General features: G+C 41.3%; 1 protein-coding gene across 3 annotated transcripts in view; it reads right to left on the bottom strand.

The window, feature by feature from the left end:
• Positions 1-25571, bottom strand: part of ITPR2 (inositol 1,4,5-trisphosphate receptor type 2) — a 356350-nt gene that overhangs the window by 76086 nt on the left and 254693 nt on the right. For all 3 annotated transcript variants that reach the window (XM_073317588.2, XM_073317596.2, XM_073317605.2), the window contains 8 exons: positions 21156-21264; positions 18484-18671; positions 17258-17441; positions 16388-16644; positions 15031-15231; positions 12538-12648; positions 9226-9321; positions 6736-6852 (listed from right to left, as the gene is read on the bottom strand). In XM_073317588.2, the coding sequence (XP_073173689.1) occupies positions 6736-6852; positions 9226-9321; positions 12538-12648; positions 15031-15231; positions 16388-16644; positions 17258-17441; positions 18484-18671; positions 21156-21264 (1263 nt within the window). The remainder of the gene's footprint in view (positions 1-6735; positions 6853-9225; positions 9322-12537; positions 12649-15030; positions 15232-16387; positions 16645-17257; positions 17442-18483; positions 18672-21155; positions 21265-25571) is intronic.

The following is a 25571-nucleotide window of genomic DNA, read 5'->3' as shown; positions in this document are numbered from 1 at the left end:
TTACAGCCCTTCTCACACTCTATTTCCTTGTTTTGTCTTCTTGTGGGTTCTTTTAAATGCTTCATTAAGTAACCCACTTCTTCTTCAGTAGCATTTCTTTTCAGCCCAGTCAGTCAATTTCACCACAAATGTACTCCTGATTCCGGTCACACTTCCTTCCTGAGGAACACTGCTCTGTTGTCTACTGCTGCCTGCATAGTCAATTCAGAAACCCTGGATTCCTATGCCAAAGGCCAAGATGCACTGAGTGATCTTACCTTGGATCTGGTTGTACACAACTACAGAAATGCCCCTTAGCTTCCACAGCCATTGAATCATGGAAAGCCTGTTTAGCTCCATCACTTCAATCTCCTACTTGTGACTCTCCTTTGCCCTGACACAAAATAATTTTTGTCTCTATTCAATACGTTTCTTTTTATTTATTTACATGTATATAACATATACAAGAAAGAGCCTATCCAGAGCTATACGTACCTTTGCCAAAATTCAAAAGTGTTACCAACTGAAAGAAAGCCAACAGCTGCTCTACACCCTCAAACCAAAAATAACTCCCCCCAGTAAAAATCAGTACCACCTTCCCCCGCGCACAAACAGCCAGTCATATGACTAAAGTTCTCCCAGCTTTAACAATCTATATTATTAGCAGCACAGGAAAGTACATATTTAAAAATAGGCTTAACAGTCTCCTTTAAGGAATGGTAAGATACCAGCAATGATGCCTTTCTGATGTATTCAATGTCAATTCCTCCTCATTAGTATAGTAGGTGGTACTGAGTTAGCATGAGAAGCGGACCAGCTAGTGCAAAGGATTAGAAATCAGGCAACCTGGCTTCTTTTCCCATAACGGCCAATGACTTGTTGCCTTCATCTCTTTTGCATCCTACTTCACAGGGTTGTTGGGAAAATGTAGGCAGTTAATGTTTTAAAGTGCTTTGAAGCCCTCAAAAAGAATATGCTATAAAAGACAAATGTGATTCCTAAATATTTCCAGAATTATTATTATTTGTACTGCTGTAGTTAGGAGCCCCAGTCGTGGACCAGAACTCTGTTGTGTCAGGCACTGTACAAACACAGAACAAAGGATGGTCTCTGCCCCTGCTATGCTCAGAGATATTGGAGGAAATTTCACAGTTTAATATGTTTAAGTAGATAGTCATAGAACAAGCCCCTATATGGCCGTGCACTGCTTATATTTTTAACTATGTGGGTAACCAGAATTTCAACAACTACTTGAAACTTTTCCTTAATAAAGGTCTCATTATCAAACCAATCTTATTTGAACTGACAAAATTATTATTTTTATTAAATAGACTGTAGGGTACTATTATTCCCAAAGTATAAATGCAGGCCATCAATTGTCTATTTAACAAATATTCTTTATGCATATACCTATTAATCTACCATTACACATAGTAAACATGGCAATAAGGAGATTAGATATTTCATGCTACGTTTGATCAACGAATCTTTATTCTACTGCTAATATATTTTAGCAATTCAAATGTACAAGGCTGAATTACTTGTTTCCCTCACTCCATTGATAATTAGCACCAGATGGGAATGTGTATGAGTTACCCATTAACTCAAATTGCTACTGTATGTTTAGTTTTACTTTTGTTTATTTTAAGAATTTATCAATGAAAGGGAACTTCCAACTGTGCCAGGCTATCAGGAGATTGTTTGGTTCAAGCCAATGTTCGTTTATGCAGCATACCTGCACAGATATCAAGCAGTGTTAATTTCTTCTAACCACATGGGGTGGGAGGAAACCATCCTTTCATCAGATCTCGGTACCATCAGGAGATTGTAGTATTTACATAAATACTTCTGGCACTCCCTTGGTATTTAACTAAACTTTTAATTTAAGCTTATAAAAAAATCTTCTGTTTTCTAGGAAGCTATAATCTGCTCATAAAGGGCATTGTGGCGTTTCATAATTATTCTCTCTCTGGCCCCAATTCAGCAAAGCACTCAAGCATGGGCTTAATATTAAGCATTTGCTTAAATACTTTGCTGGATCAGAAGTCTCAAGGCATGATCTTGAGAGGGATGATACCCTACATCAGTGTTTCTTAACCATTGAGTGTGACCCAAAAGGGTGTCATGAAATGCAACAGGGAATGTGGGGGGTCATGAGGCATTGAAAATTTTATTATAATCTAAAACAAAGAAAATCTGGTTCTCCCCACTCCCTGCACACCCTTATCCCTGAAGGTCAAGTGATCTTTGTCAACCTCTTGAAATACACTAACAAATAAATTACAGGTTTCAGAGTGGGCACTACAAAAACTAAAAACTAATTTCCCCATGCTAATTTCCCCCTACTGTTACTCACACCTTCATGTTAACTGTTTGAAATGGGCAACCTTGATTACCAGTACAAAAGTGATTTTTCCTCCTGTTGATAATAGCCCACTTTAATTGAATTCAGAGTAGCAGCCGTGTTTGTCTGTATCCGCAAAAAGAAAAGGAGGATTTGTGGCGCCTTAGAGACTAACAAATTAACTTGAGCATAAGCTTTCGTGAGCTACAGCTCACTTAGTCGGATGCATTCAGTGGAAAAAACAGTGGGGAGATTTTATATACACAGAGAATATGAAACAATGGATGTTACCATACACACTGTAATGAGAGTGATCAGGTAAGGTGAGCTATTACCTGCAGGAGAGTGGGGGGGGGGAGGGGGACCATTTGTAGTGATAATCAAGGTGGGCCATTTCCAGCAGTTGACAAGAACATCTGAGGAACAGCTGGGGGGCGGGGGGAGAATAGTTTTACTTTGTGTAATGACCCATCCACTCCCAGTCTTTCTTCAAGCCTAAGTTAATTGTATCCAGTTTGCAAATTAATTCCAATTTAGCAGTCTCTCGTTGGAGTCTGTTTTTGAAGTTTTTTTGTTGAAGAATTGCCACCTTTAGGTCTGTAATCGAGTGACCAAAGAGACTGAACTGTTCTCCAACTGGCTTTTGAATGTTATAATTCTTGACATCTGATTTGTGTCCATTTATTCTTTTACATAGAGACTGTCCAGTTTGGCCAATGTACATGGCAGAGGGGCATTGCTGGCACATGATGGCATACATCACATTGGTAGATGTGTAGGTGAACGAGCCTCTGATAGCGTGGCTGATGTGATTAGGCCCTATGATGGTGTCCCCTGAATAGATATGTGGACACAGCTGGCAATGGGCTGTGCTGCAAGGATAGGTTCCTGGTTAGTGATTCTGTTGTGTGGTGTGTGGTTGCTGGTGAGTATTTGCTTCAGGCTAGGGGGCTGTCTGTAAGCAAGGACTGGCCTGTCTCCCACGATCTGTGAAAGTGACCACACCACACGATCCATTGTCTACAGCCAAGCTCTACGATACAACCACATTTGCTCCAACCGCTCAGACAGAGACAAACACCTACAAGATCTCTATCAAGAGTTCTTACAACTACAATACCCACCTGCTGAAGTGAAGAAACAGATTGACAGAGCCAGAAGAGTACCCAGAAGTTACCTACTACAAGACAGGCCCAACAAAGAAAATAACGGAACGCCACTAGCCATCACGTTCAGCCCCCAACTAAAACCTCTCCAACGCATCATCAAGGATCTACAACCTATCCTGAAGGACGACCCATCACTCTCATAATGTGAAAATCAGGATGGTTTCTTTGTGCTATACACGGTCACATTTTTGTTGCACAATTTAACCAATTGACTATCTGGTTTGACATTCCAGACTTCGAAGGGCCAGTGTACAGATCAAACTTTTATGTGCTACTTGTTTCAGAAGCCTCTGTAAAGTCTAAATTTACATCACATCACAGACACAGCATGTCATCTGAGTTCTCCTTGCTGAGAGCCTTTCTAATATCACAAACGAGAAGTCAGCTTGATTTAGCATAATCTATATTTTAAATTATTATTATAAACACCATGCAGGTTTCCTTTGATTGAGGTGTGAAAAGAGGAGGTACTGGAACGAACACTGATCATCAAGAACTCACCAGGACTGGACGGTATTCATCCAAGAGTGCTGGAGGAACCTGAAAAAGAAGTAACTGAGAAAAACTCAAGGTTTGGCTCTGAGCAAGGAGCTTGAACATGACACAGACAAATGGAATGTTTGGCCACAGTAGATTCTTGTGAAACAAATCACGCACGCTGTCCATCTGGTAATAATGGGGGGGTTTCCAGCCCGTAGTAGCGAGCACCCATTTGCGTCATTACTCTGTACTGCTGTGGGCAACAGAAAGGCTTCATTTGGAATCTGCCCCCACTCCACTGTACGATGGGAGTGAAGATTATGCTGGTCCCTTGGGGATGGCTCAGTTCTGTTTCCTCTGGTTTGAGTTCCCCACTCTGCTTACAATGCACGGGACAGGAAGAGTGGGAAGCAGTAGTGCCAGGAAAGGGATGAAGTCAGTGGAGGGGAACCAGCATGAACAATGGTCCCACATGGTCTGTAGAGGAGGACAGGGATGATAGACAAGAGATGTGAGGGCAGGGTGAGGAGAAGAAGAAATGTTGACCAACTTGATGATGCACAGTTAACAGTAAGGGGTCTTCTGTGTCTTGCTCTGCAGTGTGGGGCCATAACAAAGTCCTCAACCTTTCTTGTGATGTATTTATATCTTTCTGTGCATAGCAGGTCAGACATTTACAAGAAAGTCTTTTGCTTCTGGTAAAACCAACCACAGGAAGGGCAGGGAAGGATGTAGTGGTGGCAAAATGCAGAACCCACTCCAGCCTTTAAAAGAGCAACGACAAAAACGGAAAGTCTGAGTGCTCCAAAATAAACTGTCTGTGCATGAGTTTATGATCATAAAAAGAGGAACTCTAATCTGGACTCTGCTGCTAGAATGGTACAGATGCTGTAGCCAAAGTAGGTGGCCACACGGAAGCAGCTGAAAAGCTATACCAATTGTGAAAATGGTAAAAAACTAACAATGAAACTGCAAGGAGCAAAGCAAAGAAATATGATGTAAATTAGGTCAGCTACACAGAGCGGAGAGTACAGTCACCAGTACGCTGTTTATACATAAGACAGCATTAGAGGGTGTTTAGAGAACAGGATAGGAACTAGGCAACAATGATCTTACTCATGAGGGACAAAAGTTCATATCCTACCCAGCCCAGAGTAATTGAAAGGACGCAGTAGAAAGAGTTTGGTAGTCAAAGATTTGTTTTCATGTGCCAAAAATCAGCTTTTCATTAACAGGGGTCGGGGGAAGGGCCTAAACAACATGGTTTAATCGTTTAATGCTCTGTTATGTGGCTGTATGGTGTTCAGCATGGCTGTACATATAATAATAAATAGATGTGTTCATTGGGATAGCCAACTACAGGAAGGGAAATCAGTCAGTTTTGTAAAATCTATACATCAAGCATAGGTTTTCCTGCCAAACCAATATCCCCGTTGTCTTCTGCAGGGCATGAAGGAGATAAATTGTAAATCGTTGCCAACATCCAGGATGTGACCAAAATGCCCCACCAAGGATCAGACATACGGAATTGGTGTTGCTTTCTTAGTAGTGATTGTATAGCTCCTGGCAGGGCAACAGTATCTCAACAATCTTTTCTTACATAGCTTTAGCCCTAATTCCCCTTTGTCCTGAACCTTGTGTAGTCATTGATACCAGGCACACTAAGCACGAAGTGGGTGTAAAATGTTCCCGGTGGTGCAACTGCTTATACTAGGTGCAAGGTCCACAAAATTCCCATTGTCATTATTAGGGGCATTGCAGGCAGCGTAAGGGTAGAACATGGCTCTCCATAACATAATAGCAATGAGAGCTCTTCATTGAACATGTTGAAGACACAAAAATGAACATAATTCACATTTTTCACCTTATTAGTGTAATTATAACCTGTTCTCTTTTCTTCTTCTAGTCAATATTACTCACATTTTAAGGAATATGCTTAACTTTGTATTTTCTGCCAATTTATTTAGAAACTCCCATATCTCTACATTTTTAACATGCACCTGCTCTAATAAAAAATAATTAAAAACAAAAGATAAGGTTCCTACCAGGGAACAGCAAGTACTATTGGCCTGTACCATCTTTATTACAGGGCTTCATTACTAAAGTTGCAGTCTTTCCTTTTTCCACCGGGGGGGAGGGGGAGGGAAATCTCGCTCTCTTTATTGGCGTACCAATAAAAATCTGTATGATCACCTTTACAGTGCACAAAAGATGTGTGATAAGAGAGCCCTGCGCAACAACTGCATATCCCAAAAGGAACAAAATTCCCATATGGCCATACTATTAATGTAAAATTAACAGCTGTAAAATAATATTAGTATTTTATTAATATTCATTTCATATAAGAATATAAAACATGAATTAAAATCTAATTGATGATAATCTGATTCAATTTATGCTTTAATTAAGATAAATTATTTTTACATGCTGATCTGAGCCAAAGACTCCCAGACTAGGAAACGACAAAAGAAAATAAACTGAGTGTACATTACTTGCTCCATTCTAGGTTATAACTTACATCTCAACAGTACTCACACATCATGGGCACAGCCCACACACACAGCAAAACCATACACACTTTGATCCTGGCCCCAAAGACACACTAGAGAAAATGATATCCTATATAAGCTCGATCCTACAGACGTTACTTAGGCAAAACTTCAATTGTTAATGCACACAGATCTAGGGTAGAATTGAATGCCATCTTGCAGCCTTTAACACTTCTCTTTTATGGACTCAGACACACAATAACAAAAGACATACCTGATGTGCCAGTATGTATATATTGTGGCCAACGTCTTTTGGTGAAATATTATCTCCATTCTCCTCTTCATCATCACATTCCAGAGCCTGATTATATGCGTTCTTCATTACGTCCACCTTTAAAACAAATAAAATCAAAGGGCTGTCAAATATTTTAATTCCATGAAAAATGTGAACTGCATTCAGATTTGCTCACTGTGCTTGGCTCAAATTTGGACAGGTCCCATGAAGTCCTACAAGAAGATGATGTACGCCGAAAAGCACATTCTGAATGAACAGCAGTCTCAGAAGGTGTTCGGTTTATTCTTGTCTCAACCAATTGCACTCTGCTTTGCTGTTTTTCCTCTTTGCCATTGTAAGACAAACTGCCAAGTTCACAGCAAAAATTGAGTCTGTGTATTTCAGGAGAAATTAATCCAGACGTGGAGGATTTTGGATACCAGTGTAGAAGGATGGTTCATGGCTAGAGCACAAGCCTGGGTCCAGGAGACTTAGGTTCAGTTGCCTGCTCTGCCACAGCTTCCTGTGTAACCTTGGACAAGGTCCAAATCCTCAAAGGTGTTTAGGTGCCTATCTCCCATTGATTTTAATAGGAGTTCGGTGCCTAAACACCTTTTAGGATTTCGGCTTTATATTCTCTATGCCTTGGTTCTCCATCTACTGCAGTAATGGGGACCCAATAGGTACTTTAGCTAGACAGATAGTGAAGCCCTGCTGTGGGGCTTTGGGGGAGGAAAAGAGGGGGTTGTGCAGATTATTCTCGACCCCCCGCTGTATGTGCCATATGGGATTTCTGCATTAATAACTAACAAGCTGATATGGAGGGGGCACAGGGAACGGGGCAGAGTAGGGTGACTGAATCCATGCTTACACAGAGGGATAATGATTATTCCCGTAGGCTGGAATAGCAGCCCTGGAGGGGTTGTGTTACAGTCTCACGGCCTAGCTGTATGTTGGGAGGGAAGTTTGTACCACTCCATCCCTGGTTTCTTAAACTTTGTACACGGGGGGCCGCATTTTAACCTTCTGAATGTCTTACATACTGACAGGGTGAAATCCTGGCCCCACTGAAGTCAATGACAAAACTTTCACTGACTTCAGTAGCGCCAGGAATTCAAGCATTGATTTTTTTTCCTAATAGTCACCAGTAAAACAGTATAAAAATGGGTTTCTGGGAGAGAGTGCAAGAAAAATTAAGTTATCTACAATTAAGATTAAAATCTAACAACGAACTGTGTGGAAGAGCTTGTGAAATTCACCTTTTCCATTTTTAAAACCCAAGTTAATCATGTCATGTGCTTCAAGGGATAAACTAATGGCTTTGCAAGGGTCAGGAAGGAATTTTTCTCTCCACGTACAACACTGCACAATTACTTAGTTTATTTGGTCTTATCCTCAAAGCCTCAAGGCCAGAAGCATGATACCAGACTAGATGAACCACTGATCTACTCTGTTTTAGCAAATTCTTTGAAACCCCCCCCCCCCCCACTAATTTCTACTAAATTTTGTGAAGCTCAAAATGGCAACGTTTTTCACTAACAAAACTTCTGTGAGAAATCAACACAAATCCTGGGCCTCGAGAAAGGGCGCTTTTTGAAATGTATGTTTAAAGGAAGATTGCTGACACTGCAGGCAGTGCCTTGTTGATGGGACTTATAATGCAGGACACTTGCAACCTATTCCTGGCTGGAAGCATGCAGCAACATGTGTATACACAGCAGCAAGCTGTGTATAGAAGAGCAGTCAAAGAGGAAGGGAAGGTAGGAATCAGGGACAGGATGTTGGATGGGTCAGGGATCTTAAGGTCTCTCAGAGAGTTTACAGAAAATATAATTTCTTTGTACCTCACACAGGCCCTGATCCTGCAATGAGATCCAGGGGAGAGGAAATGGGGGCAGGGTGGAGCCTGACTCACTCAAAGTGCTCTGCACAGGCACTAGGGGAGATCCACACAGATCTTACTGCAGGATGGGATCATGTTTTTTCCAGTCACCAAATTGTCCATATTGGATGGAACTGGCCACTCCCCCAGCTTTTCCACCGTAACAGAAATTCACGGGGGACAATTACAAATATTATCCCTATTCAAAGATAAAAGTAAAAATATGTTTTTGACTTTTTTGTTTTGCCTGTGAGGTGCATTTTTTTTTCTTAGTGTGGTATCACAAATAGTATAAGCTTAATTTCCCAGCTACTGACAAAATGTACTTGAAGACAGTTTACTGGAGTATGATCATTTAGTTAGGAAACAATTACAGAAAAGTGCTTGGAACGGATAAAAATAATGAAGTCATAAAGAATGAGATCATGCATGCTTGATCCTTCAAAAATACCTTTGGAGGATTAGTACTAGCTTGATATGCTATATCCCTATATGCAGCCATTACTGTTCAGTTTAGACACAGATCCTTTACAAAATATTTTGACGATAGAGTTTATTGGGGGTGGGGTATAGCCAAAAGATTTATGAATATTCAGAAGTTTTCTTACCAGTTCCCTTGGTCTCATATTAAAAAGGATTCTTTCTGCATTCTCACTGTCATGCCTGCTTTCCATAATAGCCAGCAAAAGCTTAGAGGCATTGTTCTAGAGATACAAAACCAAGTTAATGCAAATGTAAAATCTATTTCATGGATTAACGATCCTTGCATTCATTTTAATTGAAATTACTAGGACCACTTTTTTTAGTGGATACGATTTTAAACTGCTTGCATCTTTTATGTTATTGACATTGTAAATAGCTGCCCTCTGACTTTAATGTCAATGTGCTGTAAAAATAACTAACTACGTATAATATATTGGAAGGGGTATTTTAAATATTGAAAAATGTCTGACTTTTAAATACAAAGCTTTATTCTGCATTGAGCACAACAAATGAGATCCCATTTCCTGTTCTTATTGCCCAGCTCACAGTTTTTGTCATTTTGTTAAACAATTGAGAGCAGAGGTAATTACAAAGTGTACCATACAAAAGGTTTTGCCTATGACGCATGTTTCCTTCCCTTTTTGTTTTTTAAAGCATAATTAATTACCCGATAGGCTATAAAATCAACAGATTTCATGCATTTCATAATCTTCAAATTTAATCTGAATACCAAGTACTGAGCATATTCCTGGACTCCTGGCAGGAGTGTTAACTATCAGATTTTCACTCAGATCTCTCCCAGGGAGAAAATACCATGTCCTTAAACAGTAGTAGCTCCATAACTTCCAAGAGTCTGGGACCTGATCTTGCTCCAATTAAAATCAATTGGAGTCCACTGGGGAGGAAGGTTGGTCTCATGGTTCAAGCACTATACTGGGCAGACCTTGGTTCAATTCCCAGCTCTGCCGCAAACTTCCTGTGTGATCCTAGGCAAGTCAAAACCTCTCTGCGCCTCAGATCCCCATCTATAAAATGGGGATAATAATACTTCTACACCTCGCAAGCATGTTGTGAGGCTAAATGTATTTGTGTTTGTGAATTGCTGAGATACTATGCTAACCCCAAGAGGTCCCCTGTATGAAAATGTGAAGGCATAATGGCGTCCCTTGCTAGAAGCACAGCTGGAAATGCACCTATTATTAAGGCTGCCCAATATTTCCCAATCCTGTTCTCAGTCGCTTATCAATTTGCCAAACTAACTGTTAGAGCTGAAATTTGACACGCTGGGTTCCTGCCTCAGGCAGAACTATTTTGGAAAATTTCCGCCATAAAAGTTCAGCCCTTTTCAAGAATGAGGCAAAAAACATTGTTTTGCCCATGTTAAAACATTCTTGTGACTTCTTCTTTGAGCAGTTCTATAACCCCCATGCTTTGGAGTGGGGACTTGAAATTTGGAAGGGGGTGACCTTTGTGGGAGGATCAGGCCTTTTGTTTTCCACATGAAAATCCACCTACATTTCACCAAGTTATAAGCCTCTGGAAAAAAAATCACAGTTTGCACATGCTTGGTAGAGACTTGCTTGGCAACTTTAAAATCTTCAAAGCGTTCTGTCCACAGTGAAGCATGTTCCCACTCAAGGCTGTGCAGGACTCTCTCTGCAGTTGACGTACTGAGATGCTGAAGGCTGTGCTGAAGTCAGTCACTGGAACTCCTGTTCTCTTGAGCCCCCCCACCATAGACACTAGTCCCAGTTGGACAAGGAACCCTAGGGGGAAACTGGGACAGGAGGAAGGGGGGCAGAGTAGGATGGGTTGGGCATGGAGCCGCAGACTGGAGGGAGTCCCATTGGATGAGATGCTGGTGAAGGAGACTGCCTGGCTAAGCAAGGATTCTGAAACTGGGAACCAGTGGGGTGGAAGGAAGGAGATGGGGAGGAAGGGAGACAGATCTGATGAGGAGCCACGGCACAGGGGGGAGAACTGGCACTAGTTGGGCAAAGACAGTGGGGCAAAGAGCCAGGAACAAGGAACCAAAGAGGATGTGGGGGCAGGTTGAGATTGGAGGAGGAACCTGGGGAGGAAGAGAGTGACTGAGAACCAGTGGGGACAGGGAAAGCGTGTGTGTGGGAGAGACAAAGGACAGAGTCATTGGGGCGGAGGGGGAGAAACAGAGATTGGCTGGGCAAGGAGACTGGGCACAAGATATGGTGGAAAGAAGGTAGGTGCTGGGATGGGGTGTCTAGAGAGTAAGATAAGAACTGGCTGGGCAAGGAGACTGGGACTGAGATAGGAAGCCAGAGGAGTGGAAACTGGAACTGGGTATATGAGAAGAATGGGCCTGGGACAAGAAGACAGGCACAGGTTGGAGTGGACAGGGCAGGAGGAATCAAGCATAAGGAGATCATCTTTATTTACATAATGACATACTACTTTTTCCAAAAGACTTCTGCCTCATTCAGTGCACAGGGTGGACCTGCACTGGGGACGAATCAGGGTGGTGTAGGGAAGGAGATTGCTGTCTGTAGGACCCCTGCTGCACTTGTTCCAGAAGTTGGAACTTGTGCAGTGAATGAGGTGGGAGACTGCAGGAAGAAAAAGGATGGTCCCATGATTAAGGCAGTTGAATACTGCACTGGTGAACTGGATTCTAGCCCTTTACCGCAGTGCTCCTGCAGGATGTTGGACAAGTCACTTATAAAAAAAATTTTCACAGGTGGTCACTGTGTGCCCATTTTCTGGGTGGCCAACTTGAGCCCCTGAGCACTGATTTACAGAACATATAAAGTGCTTTACAATGCTATGAACACGGAAAAAATCAGGTCGCAGGTGTCTTAAATTGGGCACCCCAAATGAGTGGGGCATTGAATAATGAGGAGAAATTAGAAGGCTGAATAGCTGCTCATTAAGTAAGCATCATCCATCCTGTGCAATGAAGGGTCCTATGAAAAAAACAGTATGTAATCATACAATTAAAAGATGGTATCATAATGCAGATGTCCAAGGGGACCCAATTAAGGTTGCACAGGCAACCTTATTCCTGGCATTTTGTAATGTTTGATGAAAAAATTTAGACCAGTTCTGTTCATATGTAGCAATACCTGAAGTGTCACATTACTTGAGAAGCACACCACCAGATTTTATATCCAGAACACAGACTCTTCATACCAGATATACAGTATCTATTTGATAAGGTTTTTAGAGGAAGTTGAAGGCAAGTTCCTGGATATGATGGTGGGTAGAAAGGAATGTCTCTGTGTCTGATTCACTGGTTGAGCTGAGCCGAATCGAGTTAATTTGCTTACTAAGGCCACCAGGTATATTATGCCGTCATGACACTAAGTAAGTGTCAGGATGCCTAGCACTCTTGCATAGGCATTTTCATCATCATCATCATCATTACTTGAATCTGAATAGATAAATAAAAATATTTTCCATACCTTTAGCTGAAGCACCAGGTCCATGCAATATTTGCCAAGAGGGTTTATGTCATTCAGGATCAGTGCAATTATAATATCAATTCCATTAGACTCATGGGTAGCAATGCAGGTCTTTTTAAAATGAAAAGAAAAGAGAGAGATGCACACATATGAGCATATTTTCAAAACAAGGGCTCAGATCCTAGGCTGCTCTGTGGCAGCATTATACCCAATGGCCAGTGCAAAGTGGCCCTAAAGCAACGGTAGCTGGCCATAGGAGGGAGGATCACCCCCGTGGAGCAGGAGCTTTCTGTTGTGTAGAGCCAACATGTCACCACCCATCCCTGCTACAAGTCCCTGCTACCTCCCGCTGCTATTTTTAGCACTGTGGTGTCTCACTGATTCCCCACTATTGGAGCCTCTCTCCTCTGGGGCGAACAACGTCCCCCAGTTGGAAAAGTCTCTGGCAGGAGGAAAGCAAGGGGGAAAGGCTCTACCAGCTCCCTGCTGCTGGAGTACTTCCCCTCTGCGGGGAAAGGCTGATGGACCTTTCCCTGCTGCCTCCCCCCTTCCAGAACCCTTCCTTGCCTCAGGAAAAGACTCTGGCCTTGGGGAAAGGTCCGCCAGCTCCCTGCTGCTAGAGCCCTTCCCCCTCCACAGCGAAATGTTCCAGCACCGGGGAAAGACTCTGAATGGTGGGGGAGCTACTGAAGCCTTTCCCCCCTGCCGCCCCTCTGCCAGAGCCTCTGTCTGAACTGTGTAGCTACACGTACACACTGAGGTATGGACACAGCCTATTTTTCTCTGCAGCGGGTAGCTACACATAATACTACATGCTACCACCAGTAGCGTAGACGTAGCCTACATGACTATATGATTTGTGTGCACAAATGCAGGTTTTATATATTTTATATACACACACACACGGGAGGGTGCTTGTTTTTGTTTTTTTAAAAAATACAGCATCTGAAATTTGCAACTGTGGCGAACGGTAATTCTGAATATTTTCACAACTAGAGTTCTGGCCCTTTTCAGCTATAACAAACACCAGGCTAAAAAAGCTTGTGGATTTTTTTTCTTTTAAAAACATTATATAACATTAGAGAAGAAAAAGCTTAAAAATAAAAAGCAGAGAAAATGAGATAGAAATGACAGAACTGAGTATCTGCCTCTGAAATACACAAGATCACGTCTTCAGTTGATGTAAAAGAGCATAACTTCATTCCTTAGTTACTTCACAGCGGTCTAGGTAATGAAGTCTAAACAATCAATCATATTTTTTCATTACCAGTGTTCTCTGTGAAGCTAGATAGAAAGTTAACTTGAAAACACATTTTTCTTTCCTTTTACAGCACTCTAATTATCTCTGTATTTTCAAATAGTTTGACCCATGAGTTTTTAAGCAAATATGATTATCTTTCAGTGCACTTTAGCTTTTTTGAAGTATGAATTAAGGCTGCTTGATTGTCAGTATTGCAGACAAACACACTTTGTAGTTAAGCAAGATATATGCTAGGAAGTAACATTAATATTTAACTGTATGATCCAACAGCTAACCATTTTAGTATTAAGAAACATGCTTTTATTTTGTAATTCTGTCCACTGCAAATTTCTCCATTCCTAATCCATAACAAAAGTTGTGAAATTACATCTGCTGTTACATCTTTTCTTTCGTTTACCCAGGCCAAGTACAGTGATGTAAAATACTCAGGTATATGACTTTATAGACTCCATCCAGCAATGCACTTAAGCACACATTTAACTATAAGTCCTCAACAGGACCATTCGTGTGTTTAAAGTCAAACAAGCTTAGGTCCCTAAATCTGTGCCAGCAAACACTGAACACACCTTAAAGTAACTGCTGAGGACAGAAAAGCATGGCAGCGTACACCTCACACCTGCCTCTTTCTGAGTGTATTTTTTAGGAAAATCCCTGACATCTGACTGAAGAATTGCATCACCACTACCCAGTCTTGAAGATGCTGGTCTTACAAGTACAGCAGAATGCTGCATTAAACACTTGGGAACTATATGAACTACAGTCATCATATTCTAGAAACCTGCAGAAAGACCACCACAGATAAAAGCTAAGAAATGAGCGAGATTTAGGTTTTATTGCTTATTTGGTTACTAATGACTTTGCCATGTGCTGCCACAATTACAGTTCAAAACCTGAAAGGACTCTCAAACTGTGTGGGGGAGGTTTGGTTTAAATCCTGGCCCTATTATGGCCAATAGCAAAACTCCCATTGATTTCAATTTGGCCAGGATTTCACCCCACCTATATCTGAGAGATTGTACTACAGAGAAGACCTGATTAGACAAAACGAGTCCAAGCTCTTATAAAAGTGCATTTTCAAAGGCATCTTAAACCTTATGAAGGCTTCAAGTATGGTACAGCCAGCCATATAATTTGAATCAGGTCCTGAATTATTAAGAATATGAAAAGGTTATGTAATGCCCATGGACACACAGGTAAATTCTTCCTTGCCAAAAAACGATTATTCCAGCTACCTGATTTTCATGACATGGGCCTTGGCAGTATTCGGTCAAGCTCTCAAGGGTTTGGTTCACCAGAACTACATTCTTCTCGTTGATGTATAGCCCCAACAGGCCCAGGCCGCCTGTCGTGCTTCCACAAATGCAGTCCAAGAACTGGAGAGTCTCACACACTAGGTTGTAATTTGTTTTGTTGTTCTGATTTCTTAAGAAGGTCTGAAAAGAAAATAAGAGATTAGGCACCACACCGGAATAGCTTTACATTTTAATGGCAATTCTCCACTTACCTGGTGTGATAAATGAAGGTGGAGGCTGTGGGGGAAGCTCCCTTTTATGGACCCAGCCAGCCAGCTAGCTATAAAATCCCTCTTAGTAGCTGTTCTCTACTTGCTTTACCTGTAGAGGGTTAAAAAGTCTCCCTGCATAGGTAAAAGGAAGAGAGTGGGCATCTGACCAAAAGAGCCAATGGGAAGCCTAGAACTTTTGGGAAAAAACTTCCCCTTTGTCTGTCTGTTGTGGTTCTTGGGGAGAAGCAGAAAGACAGGACTGCAGTTATGTTGTAAGAGCTTGAACCAGGCATGAAAAATCATCAAATCATAACTAGAAACTACTCACTTGAAACCCGCAGAAGACGCAATTAGGTTTATTTCTTTATGGCTTGTGGACTCCTCTGTGCTAATCCCAAATGCTTTTGTTTTGCTTGTAACCTTTAAGCAGGACCTCAAGAAGGTTATTCTTGATGCTTAGTTTTTGTAAGTGGGTTTCTTTTTAAATCTAGCAATAGCCTAAGTTTCCAGATGTATTTTCTTTCTTTTTGGTTTTAATAAAATTTACCTTTTTTAAGAACAGGATTGGATTTGTGTCCTAAGAGGTCTGTGCACACATGTTGTTTAATTAGCTGGTAGAAACAGCTGATTTCCTTTGTTTTCTTCCTCAGTTCTTCCCCAGAGGGTGTGTGGTGTGTGTATGTGTGCGTGAGAGAGAGAGAGAGAGAGAGAGAGAAAGAAGGGGCTTGAGTGTACCCCACAGGAAGGAATTCCCAAGTGTGCCTTCCTGGGTTCTCAAAGGGGTTTTTGCACTTGGGTGGTGGCAGCATCTACCCATCCAAGGTCAGAGAAAGCTGTAACCTTGGGAGTTTAATACAAGTCTGGAGTGGCCAGTATTAATTTTTTTAGAATCCTTGAAGGCCCCCACCTTCTGCACTCTATAAGTGCCAAAGTGGGGAATTAGCCTTGACACCTTGTGAACAGGTGAAAATTTCACCGCACCAAAAAAAAACAAAAAAACCTGTAAATTTAAGTACTCAGAATTCAGGAAATACAAAAAATTAAGTCAAATGCACAATCTTTCCACCTATTCTACAGAACCATACCTGGAGCTCTCGGTTGTGGTTCTCACATAGCAACTGAAGAAATCTCAGTATTGGCTGCATGATTGTGATAGCAGGGCTCATTGTTGCTTCCTCCGTGGACTTTTCTTCTGTGTTTGTAGTATCTGTTGCTGAGCCCATAAGATCTATTTCTGGGTCCATTTCTCTTCTATACACAGAGTAAGCTTTGGATGTTGCAGAAGACGCTTCTGTTAACTGCCCCTTCATGCCCTGTTTCAGGTGCAGTGTTGAATCCCTTACTGTAAATGAAGACGATAATTCCCATTTTCCCCCTGGCTCGATTCATTAATAAATAATGAACAACAACAGTGTTTGGGGTTTTTGTTTGTTTGTTGTTTTTTTTTTTTACACTCAACCCCTAAAGACCTCTAGGCAACACATAAAAAAATATCAGAGCCATGTTCACAAAAGAATAATGTTTTCCAAATAAACCACGAACGCTGAAACAGAAAACTGAAACAAAAAAACACTGTCTTTCCGCCACATACAATAAACGATGAGAACAATGGATGAACCACCGACTGGGAATTCAGTTCTTATGCTGGAATAAGTCTTTCACAAACAGCCCTATTAGTTTCAGCTTTATTTCTGTTTGTATAAAAATACAGGGCCAAATCCTTCGCCTGTGTACATCGGCGTAGCACCACTGATGTCAATAGAGCTATTTTGATATAGCCAACTGAGGATCTAGCCCATAATTTAGAGACAATTTTCAAACAGCTACTTTTATTTCAGCAGCCCGGAGTCTGCTGTTGTTGCTCTGAAAAGCAGCTATGGTATCAGTGATGCTATACATTCTGTTCGTATACAAAGCATTTCTTTTGCCTCTATTTTAGAGAAAATCCCCTTTACCTCTCTTTCTTGGAGCAGATATGGTTATGTCACTATCATCATCCTTCTTCTTGCTACCCAAATCAATAGTGTTGACTGTCACTGTTGATCGTATTTCCTGCTGAGCAGTTTTCATGCGGTCATGCAGAACTTTAAAGAATTTTTCTGACTTTTTTTGCTCGTTCAATTGCTGGTAAGTAGAATACTGCAAGAAAAGGTATCCTTTAGATGTCAGTATTTTAAACAAGGAGAAACACATTGTTTCCACAAAACTAGTAATTTCTAGATTATCATTAAATTATGTACACTAACAAAAAACAAATATTGGGTATTGACAACCTGATTCTTTTATAAATTAATATACAGAGCAGGTCAAAATGTTTCAAATTTTGAAACTTCAATGACATTTTGAAATTTTGGAAAAACTGAGGAAAATTTCAATGCTATTTTGACTGCCTGTTGAGTAAGCTGCAATTTTTCACATTTCAAAATATTAAATTTTGAAAAGAAAATGAAAGAGTGAAATTATTTTGTGAAATTTCCATTTTTCTAACAGTTCTAGTGATTTATTATTCCCGTTTAATAACAATAATAATTATGTATATATAGTACTACAGCTTAAACTATACACGTTCTTTAAGTTTTCTTTGTCAGATGCTATTTCTCAAACTTAAATCTACAGACTTTTTCAGAGGGACACTCTTTTTCAAAGGGAACGGAATTAATGATCTCCCTAAGATGCATCATTCTTGCGGGACAAAAATTAGAATCCTTAAGCTAAGAGTATTACTTATGCATTACTTACAAAATGGAATATTGGTCACTTTTACATTAATTCGGTTTTTGAGGCTTTTGAGAAGTGTCAAACTTTTTCAGAAAGTAACTTAATTTTGTTGCTATTTTTGACTTGATGGTATGGTTTATTTAAAAGCACTCTTCAAAATTCTTAAATTCAGAAACACAAACATAAAGCAACTGGACATAATATTCATACGGCCATAAGGCAAAGGACAAGTTAAAAAAGTACTGTACTGCACTCCATACATAAAGATAGTTAAAAAGTGTTTTCCACTATTGACGAGTCTACAGCATAAGATATTGCATTATTAGCAAAAGCACATTTGCATTTGTATTATAATGATACATTGGTTCATGAGAGAAACTTTTCACAGAAGTCACTGAAAAAATTCTTTTCATTTGTCTCCACACTACGTGCATTTCAAAAGTAATGAATGATAAGTAAATACCTGTGTTTGTGTATTTCCACCTTCAAGCAATGCAATACCAAGTAAGATGGCTTCTGAGAAAATTCTGTCATTTTTGGTGCTTACTATAACATCTATAACTAGTTCCGATGCACCTTCTTTATCCAGAAGGCACTGAATATCAGACATCAATATCCCAGACTTATCTGAATCTTGTCCTGAAAAGCCACCTGCAAATATGACAAATATAGATCCTGTACATTTATACTGCTATTTGTGTATACATGTTAAAATAAACTGCCTCATAACTGGATATTAATTTCTAAAGTGTTCAGTTTACAGTAGCGATATAACAAATCCAATCCTGATATTTTTTTCCTCAGCGAAATCTCCCGTTGATTTAAATGATAATTTCGCATAAATAATGACTTTAGGGCTGGGACCCAAGAATAAAAAAACATGAAATAACGTATGATCAAAACCGTAGTAACACAGAGTAATTCCAACAACAAAGATGATGGAGCCCCAGTGATTTGTTCACAGAAATGCATTTTTATTTGAATTATTGCATATTTGAAAGGTAAGCAGAGCTGCAAGGGCTTCTGAAGACAGGGGACCCATGTCCTCTTTTGCTTCTTAATAAATTATCAACATGGGCTGAAAGGTTATCTTGATGGGTTTGGTTTTTTTACCCTAAGGTACAGTCTACACCCAGATTTTGTAGTGATAATACTGTTTTGGTTAGGGGTAGAAATAGTTTTAAAAAATACAACCCTGGCCCCCCAGTTTGGATGCAGTTATACTGGCATAAAGGTGTCTTACACAAGTACAGCTTATTCACCTGCCCTTACGGGGAAGCTACATAAGCGCTACGTATTATTAATTATTATTATTATACTGGTATAAACACCTGTATGGATATAACTGAATCTACACTAGGGCAATTGTACCATTTGAACTATACTGCCACAGTAAAATGTTACAACTTTTGTGTGTGTAAACAAGGCATTAAAAACATGAGGCCTGGTCTACGCTATGAAATTAGGTCAGTATAAATACATCGCTCAGGGGGTGTGAAAAATCCACACCCCTGAGTGATGCAGTTAAACTGACCTAACCCTTAGTATAGACAGCACTACTTCTATTCTCTTGTCAACCCAGCTACCGACGGTCATGGAGGGGGAGTACCTACACTGACGGCAGAAGCCCCTCCTGCCAATGTAGGTAGTGTCTCTACTGAAGTGCTACAACACACAGCTCACTACAGTGTTTTAAGCATAGATAAGCCCTCAGGAACGTCAAATTCTGTCTTCCCTGATTCTGCTGGAGAACCTTTGGGAGGTCTTAAGGATCTTTATTGTGAGGGCTGACACTAACAGTATTTGATCTTGAACAAAAGACTACCTTTGTTCAAAGTGTTAATGAATCACTTAAATTAAACAGGCCTTAATAAAATCAAGCTCAGTGGTTTGAGCATTGGCCTGCTAAACCCAGGGTTGTGAGTTCAATCCTTGAGGGGACCATTTAGGGTTCTGGGGCAAAATTGGGGATTGGTCCTGCTTTGAGCAGGGGGTTGGACTAGATGACCTCCTGAGGTCCCTTCTAACCCTGATATTCTATGAATCTATGAAAAGGTTTCAAGCAGTCTGTCCGAAAATCCCTTTCCCTCTCCATTGCTTAGCTCATTATGTCACCATTTCTGTAGTACTCCAGTCATCCACAAGTCTTCCAGTCCTGATAGTACCTGCGTTTATAATTTAAAAAGCAAGCAGAAAACAAAAATCTCTGCCCCTCCGCAACCACCCATATTACTATCTAAGTGACATAATGGCATTAGTATGACTGTAGCTACCCGTATGATGTCTCATCAATACTAGCTACATTTTATGTTCTCCACTGGATTCTATAAACTTCAGAACTTACGTCTGTTATAGCTAAACAGAATACACACTCAGTCACCACCATATTCACTAACAAATGAACTGTACAAACATACAGATGCACAGTGTAAATGTACAGTGCCAGATTCTACTCTTGTACACATGCAACCAATTGACTTCAGCAGGTTACAAGGGTCTGACTGAGAGCAGAATTTGGTCCACAGAGTAGCGACTGTAAATATTTCCATAGGGCCAACATCTGGAAACTTATGTAGGAACATCTGGATCAGCATCTGGAAATGTGGCCCACAAAAGCAGGCGTACATACAGTATATGCTGCAAAAGTAGTATTAAGGTGCATCACAATCTGGCTCTATGCACAGTCCTCTCCCCATGCCCTACTTAAATTACTACTGTCAACATACAGACCTTCAAATCATACTCCTTGAAGACCCCTCAATTGCTTTGGTAGTGAAGGGTCTGTGAAGCCAAGAATCCTTTCCATGAGTTTTGAGTGGCACCAGGACACGTGTGGAGAACTTCTGTGCTTTGCTCTGCCTACTGGCTGCAGATTTTCTGGCACATGCTTACACACAGCCAGTCTGAATTTGGATTGAGCTGTATATTTATTTTTTATTCTTTGGGATTGCCAAACACAAGCCAACTGTTTGACACAGGTGCATGCAATTTAACACAGTTTGGCGCTGCTCCTCTCCCAACAGGTCAACAGTTGTTTGAACTATTTACTGACTAAATCCCCTTAGCATTTACCATGCACCTGAGTAGAAAATAGGGTGACATTTTATTTTTCTTAAATGATCGTTGTTGATTTACCTCCCACTTGTGCAGTTTTGCTGTAGCTGCCGGACAGAGGCCCATTCATACCACTTCCATAGTCTCCTTTAAAGTAACGATTTAGAAGTATTTTCCTTAAAGTGTTGCCCTTTAGGAGAAGGATGAAAAATAGCAATGAGACATTACAGGAGCTGCCAATTTCTGCTTTCTGGAAAACAAGCCGTTTGCCACAGTAATATTCTGCTAACTCAGTTTTAGATAAACAGCAAATATATAAATGGGGATGGTAGCTGAGAGAAGTATGGTTTTACCTAACAAATCTCATGGCAAATTTTCTAACTTGCTTTTCAATATATTTATTTTTAAAACTCAAAATAAATCAAGTGTTTTAAAAAAAATATTTTAATTGTGGTCTTTAAGGCCTATATTTTTCATTTGGATCCATAAAGACAGATACGTGTTCTTCCTTTCCCTTTGTCCTACCTATCCTTGACTGTGCTGTCTCCTACCCCTCCGTGCTTGAGTCATCTTATATTACTCAGACTGACTGACACTGTATATCCCAGCTGTATGAACTCATAGACTATTACCTAGAGCAGAGGTGGGCAAACTACAGCCTGCGGGCCACATCCGGCCTGCGGGACCGTCCTACCTGGCCCCTAAGCTCCTGGCTGGGGAGGCTAGCCCCCGGCCCCTCTCCCGCTGTTCCCCTTTCCCCCGCAGGCACGCCGCCACATGGGCGGCGCTTTGGGCAGCGGGGCTGCGTGCTCATGCAGGGCAGTGTGTCTTGCTCCGGCCAGGTGGCGCAGCTCCAGACATGCTGCTCTGAGCGGCATGGTAAGGGGGTCGGGGACAGGGGTTGAATATAGGGCAGGAGGTCCCTGCGGGCAGTCAGGGAGCAGTTGGATAGGGCAGAGGTTCGGGGGGGGGGGGAGGGAACAGGGAACAGAGGGGATTGGATAGGAGGTGGGGTCCCGGGGGGCCAGTCTGGGGACGAGGGTGTGGATAGGCATTGGGGCAGTCAGGGGACAGGGAGTGGGGGGGTTAGATAGGGGCGGGGGTCCCAGGAGGAGGTGGTCAGGGGACAAGAAGCAGGGGGTGTTGGATGGGTCAGGGGTTTTGAGGGGGGCAGTTGGGGGCGGGAAGTGGGAGGGGTGGATAGGGGGCTGGGGCCAGGCTGTTTGGGGGGCACAGCCTTCCCTACCCAGCCCTCCACACAGTTTCGCACCCAGATGTGGCCCTCGGGCCAAAAAGTTTGCCCACCCCTGACCTGGAGCAGCAGTTACCAAACTTTTTAATAAGGCAACCCACCAACTACATTTGATATTGTTTTGCAACCCACCATTACATATATGCACCCTCCACCCCAGCACCACAACCCTAATCCTGGTCCGATGCAGAGGGGAGGCACTGGAGTGGGTTGGGGGAAGAGAGTAAGAGAATGAGCCCATCCCACACACACACACCTCGCAGTAGCGGCTCCGACTCCCCGCTCTGGGCACTGCCTGGCACATGGAGGCACAGTGCCACTCTGGTCCGGCCACCCCTCCATCATGACAGAGGGATGACTGGGCTAAATTTGAACGAGTGTCATTGTGATCTGGTGCCTGATTGGGACACATTGTTTGGGAAACATTAAAATAAGTAAAACAATTTATTCATGTCTAAATATTGCTGATGATATAACAGAATTTTCTGAAGCCTTCATGATCCATCACTAATCTTCCACACACCATCCATCCATCTCCTCACTGGTTGTACCCTACTATAAATGACCCTTCACCATTCCTTCCATAATAACATTATTATTATGCTGGAAAGCTATTTCCATCTCTACGGCTAATGCAACCAAGTATACATCTGTTGACTTCTGACATCAGGGTCTTGCTTCTTTCCCATAATATTTCCAACATAGGCATTTGTCTTTTTTCAATCCAGGAGATACGCATGGTTCTTCGCCAGCACCACATGTCAAATGCTTCAATTGTTTTCGTGTCAGCAGCATTACCTTCCCAGGATTCACATCCCATAAAAAAAAAATAGGCTTTTCACCAGTCACACAGTCAGACATTTTGAGATGCCATGGTTTTTCCACAGTTTCTTAAGAGAGGGCATATCTGAGTGAGCCATCCCTCGTCTTCCTCTGATTTCTGGAACAGCCTCCTTGGCTGGATATGTATGACCTCAGATAATTAAATTAATCTACTTCCTCCACAGCTTGTCCATTAATTGGGATACCTGCTTTCATCATGTTTCGGTAGTCATGTCAATGCACAGACATTTTCTTTTCATCGCATTCAGGAATAGTCCATATTCCTCACTAACTGTTTTTACAAACTCCAACATTTGTTGCATTGCTTTGGTGGTTGTAGGAAAGAGCATCAGGTCATCAGCATATCTGAGGATAGTTCAGAGGTGTCCACCAATGGAGATCCCAGGTCCTTCCAATTTGTCAAAACCTCACAGGCTTGCCTCATAATAAATCCTGCATATAGGTTAAAAAGACATGGAGACAAAATAAATCTGTCTCACATGCTGAACAATGGAAAAGCACTCACTGTCACAGACTCCTGTTCATGCAACTGCCTGTTTGTAGATACTTGTGATGAGTTCAGTGAGAACCTTTGGAATCTCCACATCTGCCAATATCTTCCAAAGATGGCTGAGCTGGATGATATCAGCAGCTTTTGAAAAGTCAGTGAAGCACAAGATCAATGGGTGAATGTACTCCCTACATTCTTCAGTGATGTAACAGATATTCATGATTTGGTCACATGTGCCTTGGCCTCTGAAACTAGCATGTTGTGGTGGTAGTTCTGCTTCTATCCTTTGTTTCATATGATCCAAGATTAACTGAGAAGGTGTTTGAGCTGGCAATTAAATGATAAAGAGTGAAAGAAGATGGCTTGGAGACGGGAATGTAGGAAAGAACATAAGGAACTGAACAGACTAATTCAAAGGCAGACTAGATGAGACGAGTGAATATACAAGAGCAAAATATATGGAACTTGAGAATTATAAAGAGAGTAATAATACAAGAGCTATGATCACCGTGGTCAGATTTTTTACCACAAGGTTTTTCCCTCAATCAAACATAATAAAAGATCATGATGGCTAAGTCCTCATGGAGGAGGAAGATCTTAAACTCAGGTGGAAAGATTACCGTGCCGCTTGTAATAAAGGATGACAAAAAGAGAAAAGAGCCAGAGCCATCAATCCTGTGTACAAGGGTAGATAACATGTCATCAGAATTGTTAAAAGCAGTTGGCTAACACGGTACATTTGTATTAACCAATTAGAGTAAGCTGCATCGTAACTGAAGTATTACAAAAAGAGAGGTATGACAAAGAATGATATATTTAAGCTGTCACAAAATTATTCCTGTACCTCCTTGTCCCTCCACTTCTAAATATAAAGCAATAATATTTATTGCTCTATTCCTTTCCATGCAGAAAACCTCCCATTTTGTATCACACATGTTCTGTAAAACATGACATGAGGAATTAAAAATGGGGATGCAGGCATTGCCTTTCTCACTGCATTTCAGCAGGCATTTTCATCTTGCTTTCACCCTCCCAAAAACACTTTCAGACAAAGCTAATATCTTAATGAGGTGGTAGTTATCATGACAGGTGCTGATGTAATCCAGGTTCGGTTTAGTTAACCAAGGAAGCCAGGCAGGGTCTCCAAGAATTGCCATACAAACAGAGAGTCTATTCTCACTGCACACTATTAAAATTTACAAATTCTTCTCCATGCCTTCTTGTGCAAACCAGTTTTTGAAAACCTATGAAACAGGAAATGGTCTCCAGGACTTGCAAAGCAATGGGTCAGTAGACTTTCCAGTTGACATACTCCTGTGATTACTCTGGTAGGCAGAAAGGAGGCAGGTGAATCTCACCAATACCTCCAGAACAGCTGGGAAGCCCCACTCAATATTTCTGTTATCTCAGCAATATTTCTAACAGTAATCACAGGACTCTGTAGGACTTCATTGCTATATACATCTCAGACATAATGGACTTGTTAGAACCAAGCAAGTAGTGGCATGCAATATTCTATACATGTAGCCAGCCTGCACAAAACAATAGTTATTTCCTAGACCACAGGGTCTGAATTTCTCATTTTATAAGCAAAGCTTTACACAAAGGTAGATTATCTTCAGCTACTCACAGACACAGACACCAGGTTCCCATCTCCACAGACTGGGACTTGTTCCAGAATGGGCAATACATTTGAGAATGTTTAATGGCCATACAGTGGAAAAGGACAGTGTTTGTCAGGCCACGTGACTAAATACTTGTCTTGGGGCAACATCCTAGACCGCAACCCATGCAATGCACTTACAACTAATAAAGTGCCATGGTAAGCGATACCAAAAGTCACAGTGCCGTCATGGGAAAGAAGACCAAAAGGCATTGATATATAGTTTTAAAAAACAACGTCAAATGTCAC

This window comes from Lepidochelys kempii, chromosome 1 (genome assembly GCF_965140285.1).
Source record: "Lepidochelys kempii isolate rLepKem1 chromosome 1, rLepKem1.hap1, whole genome shotgun sequence".
Classification (NCBI taxonomy): domain Eukaryota; kingdom Metazoa; phylum Chordata; order Testudines; family Cheloniidae; genus Lepidochelys; species Lepidochelys kempii.
Note: the sequence above shows the minus strand (reverse complement) of the source record. Positions and strands in the feature narration are given on the sequence as shown.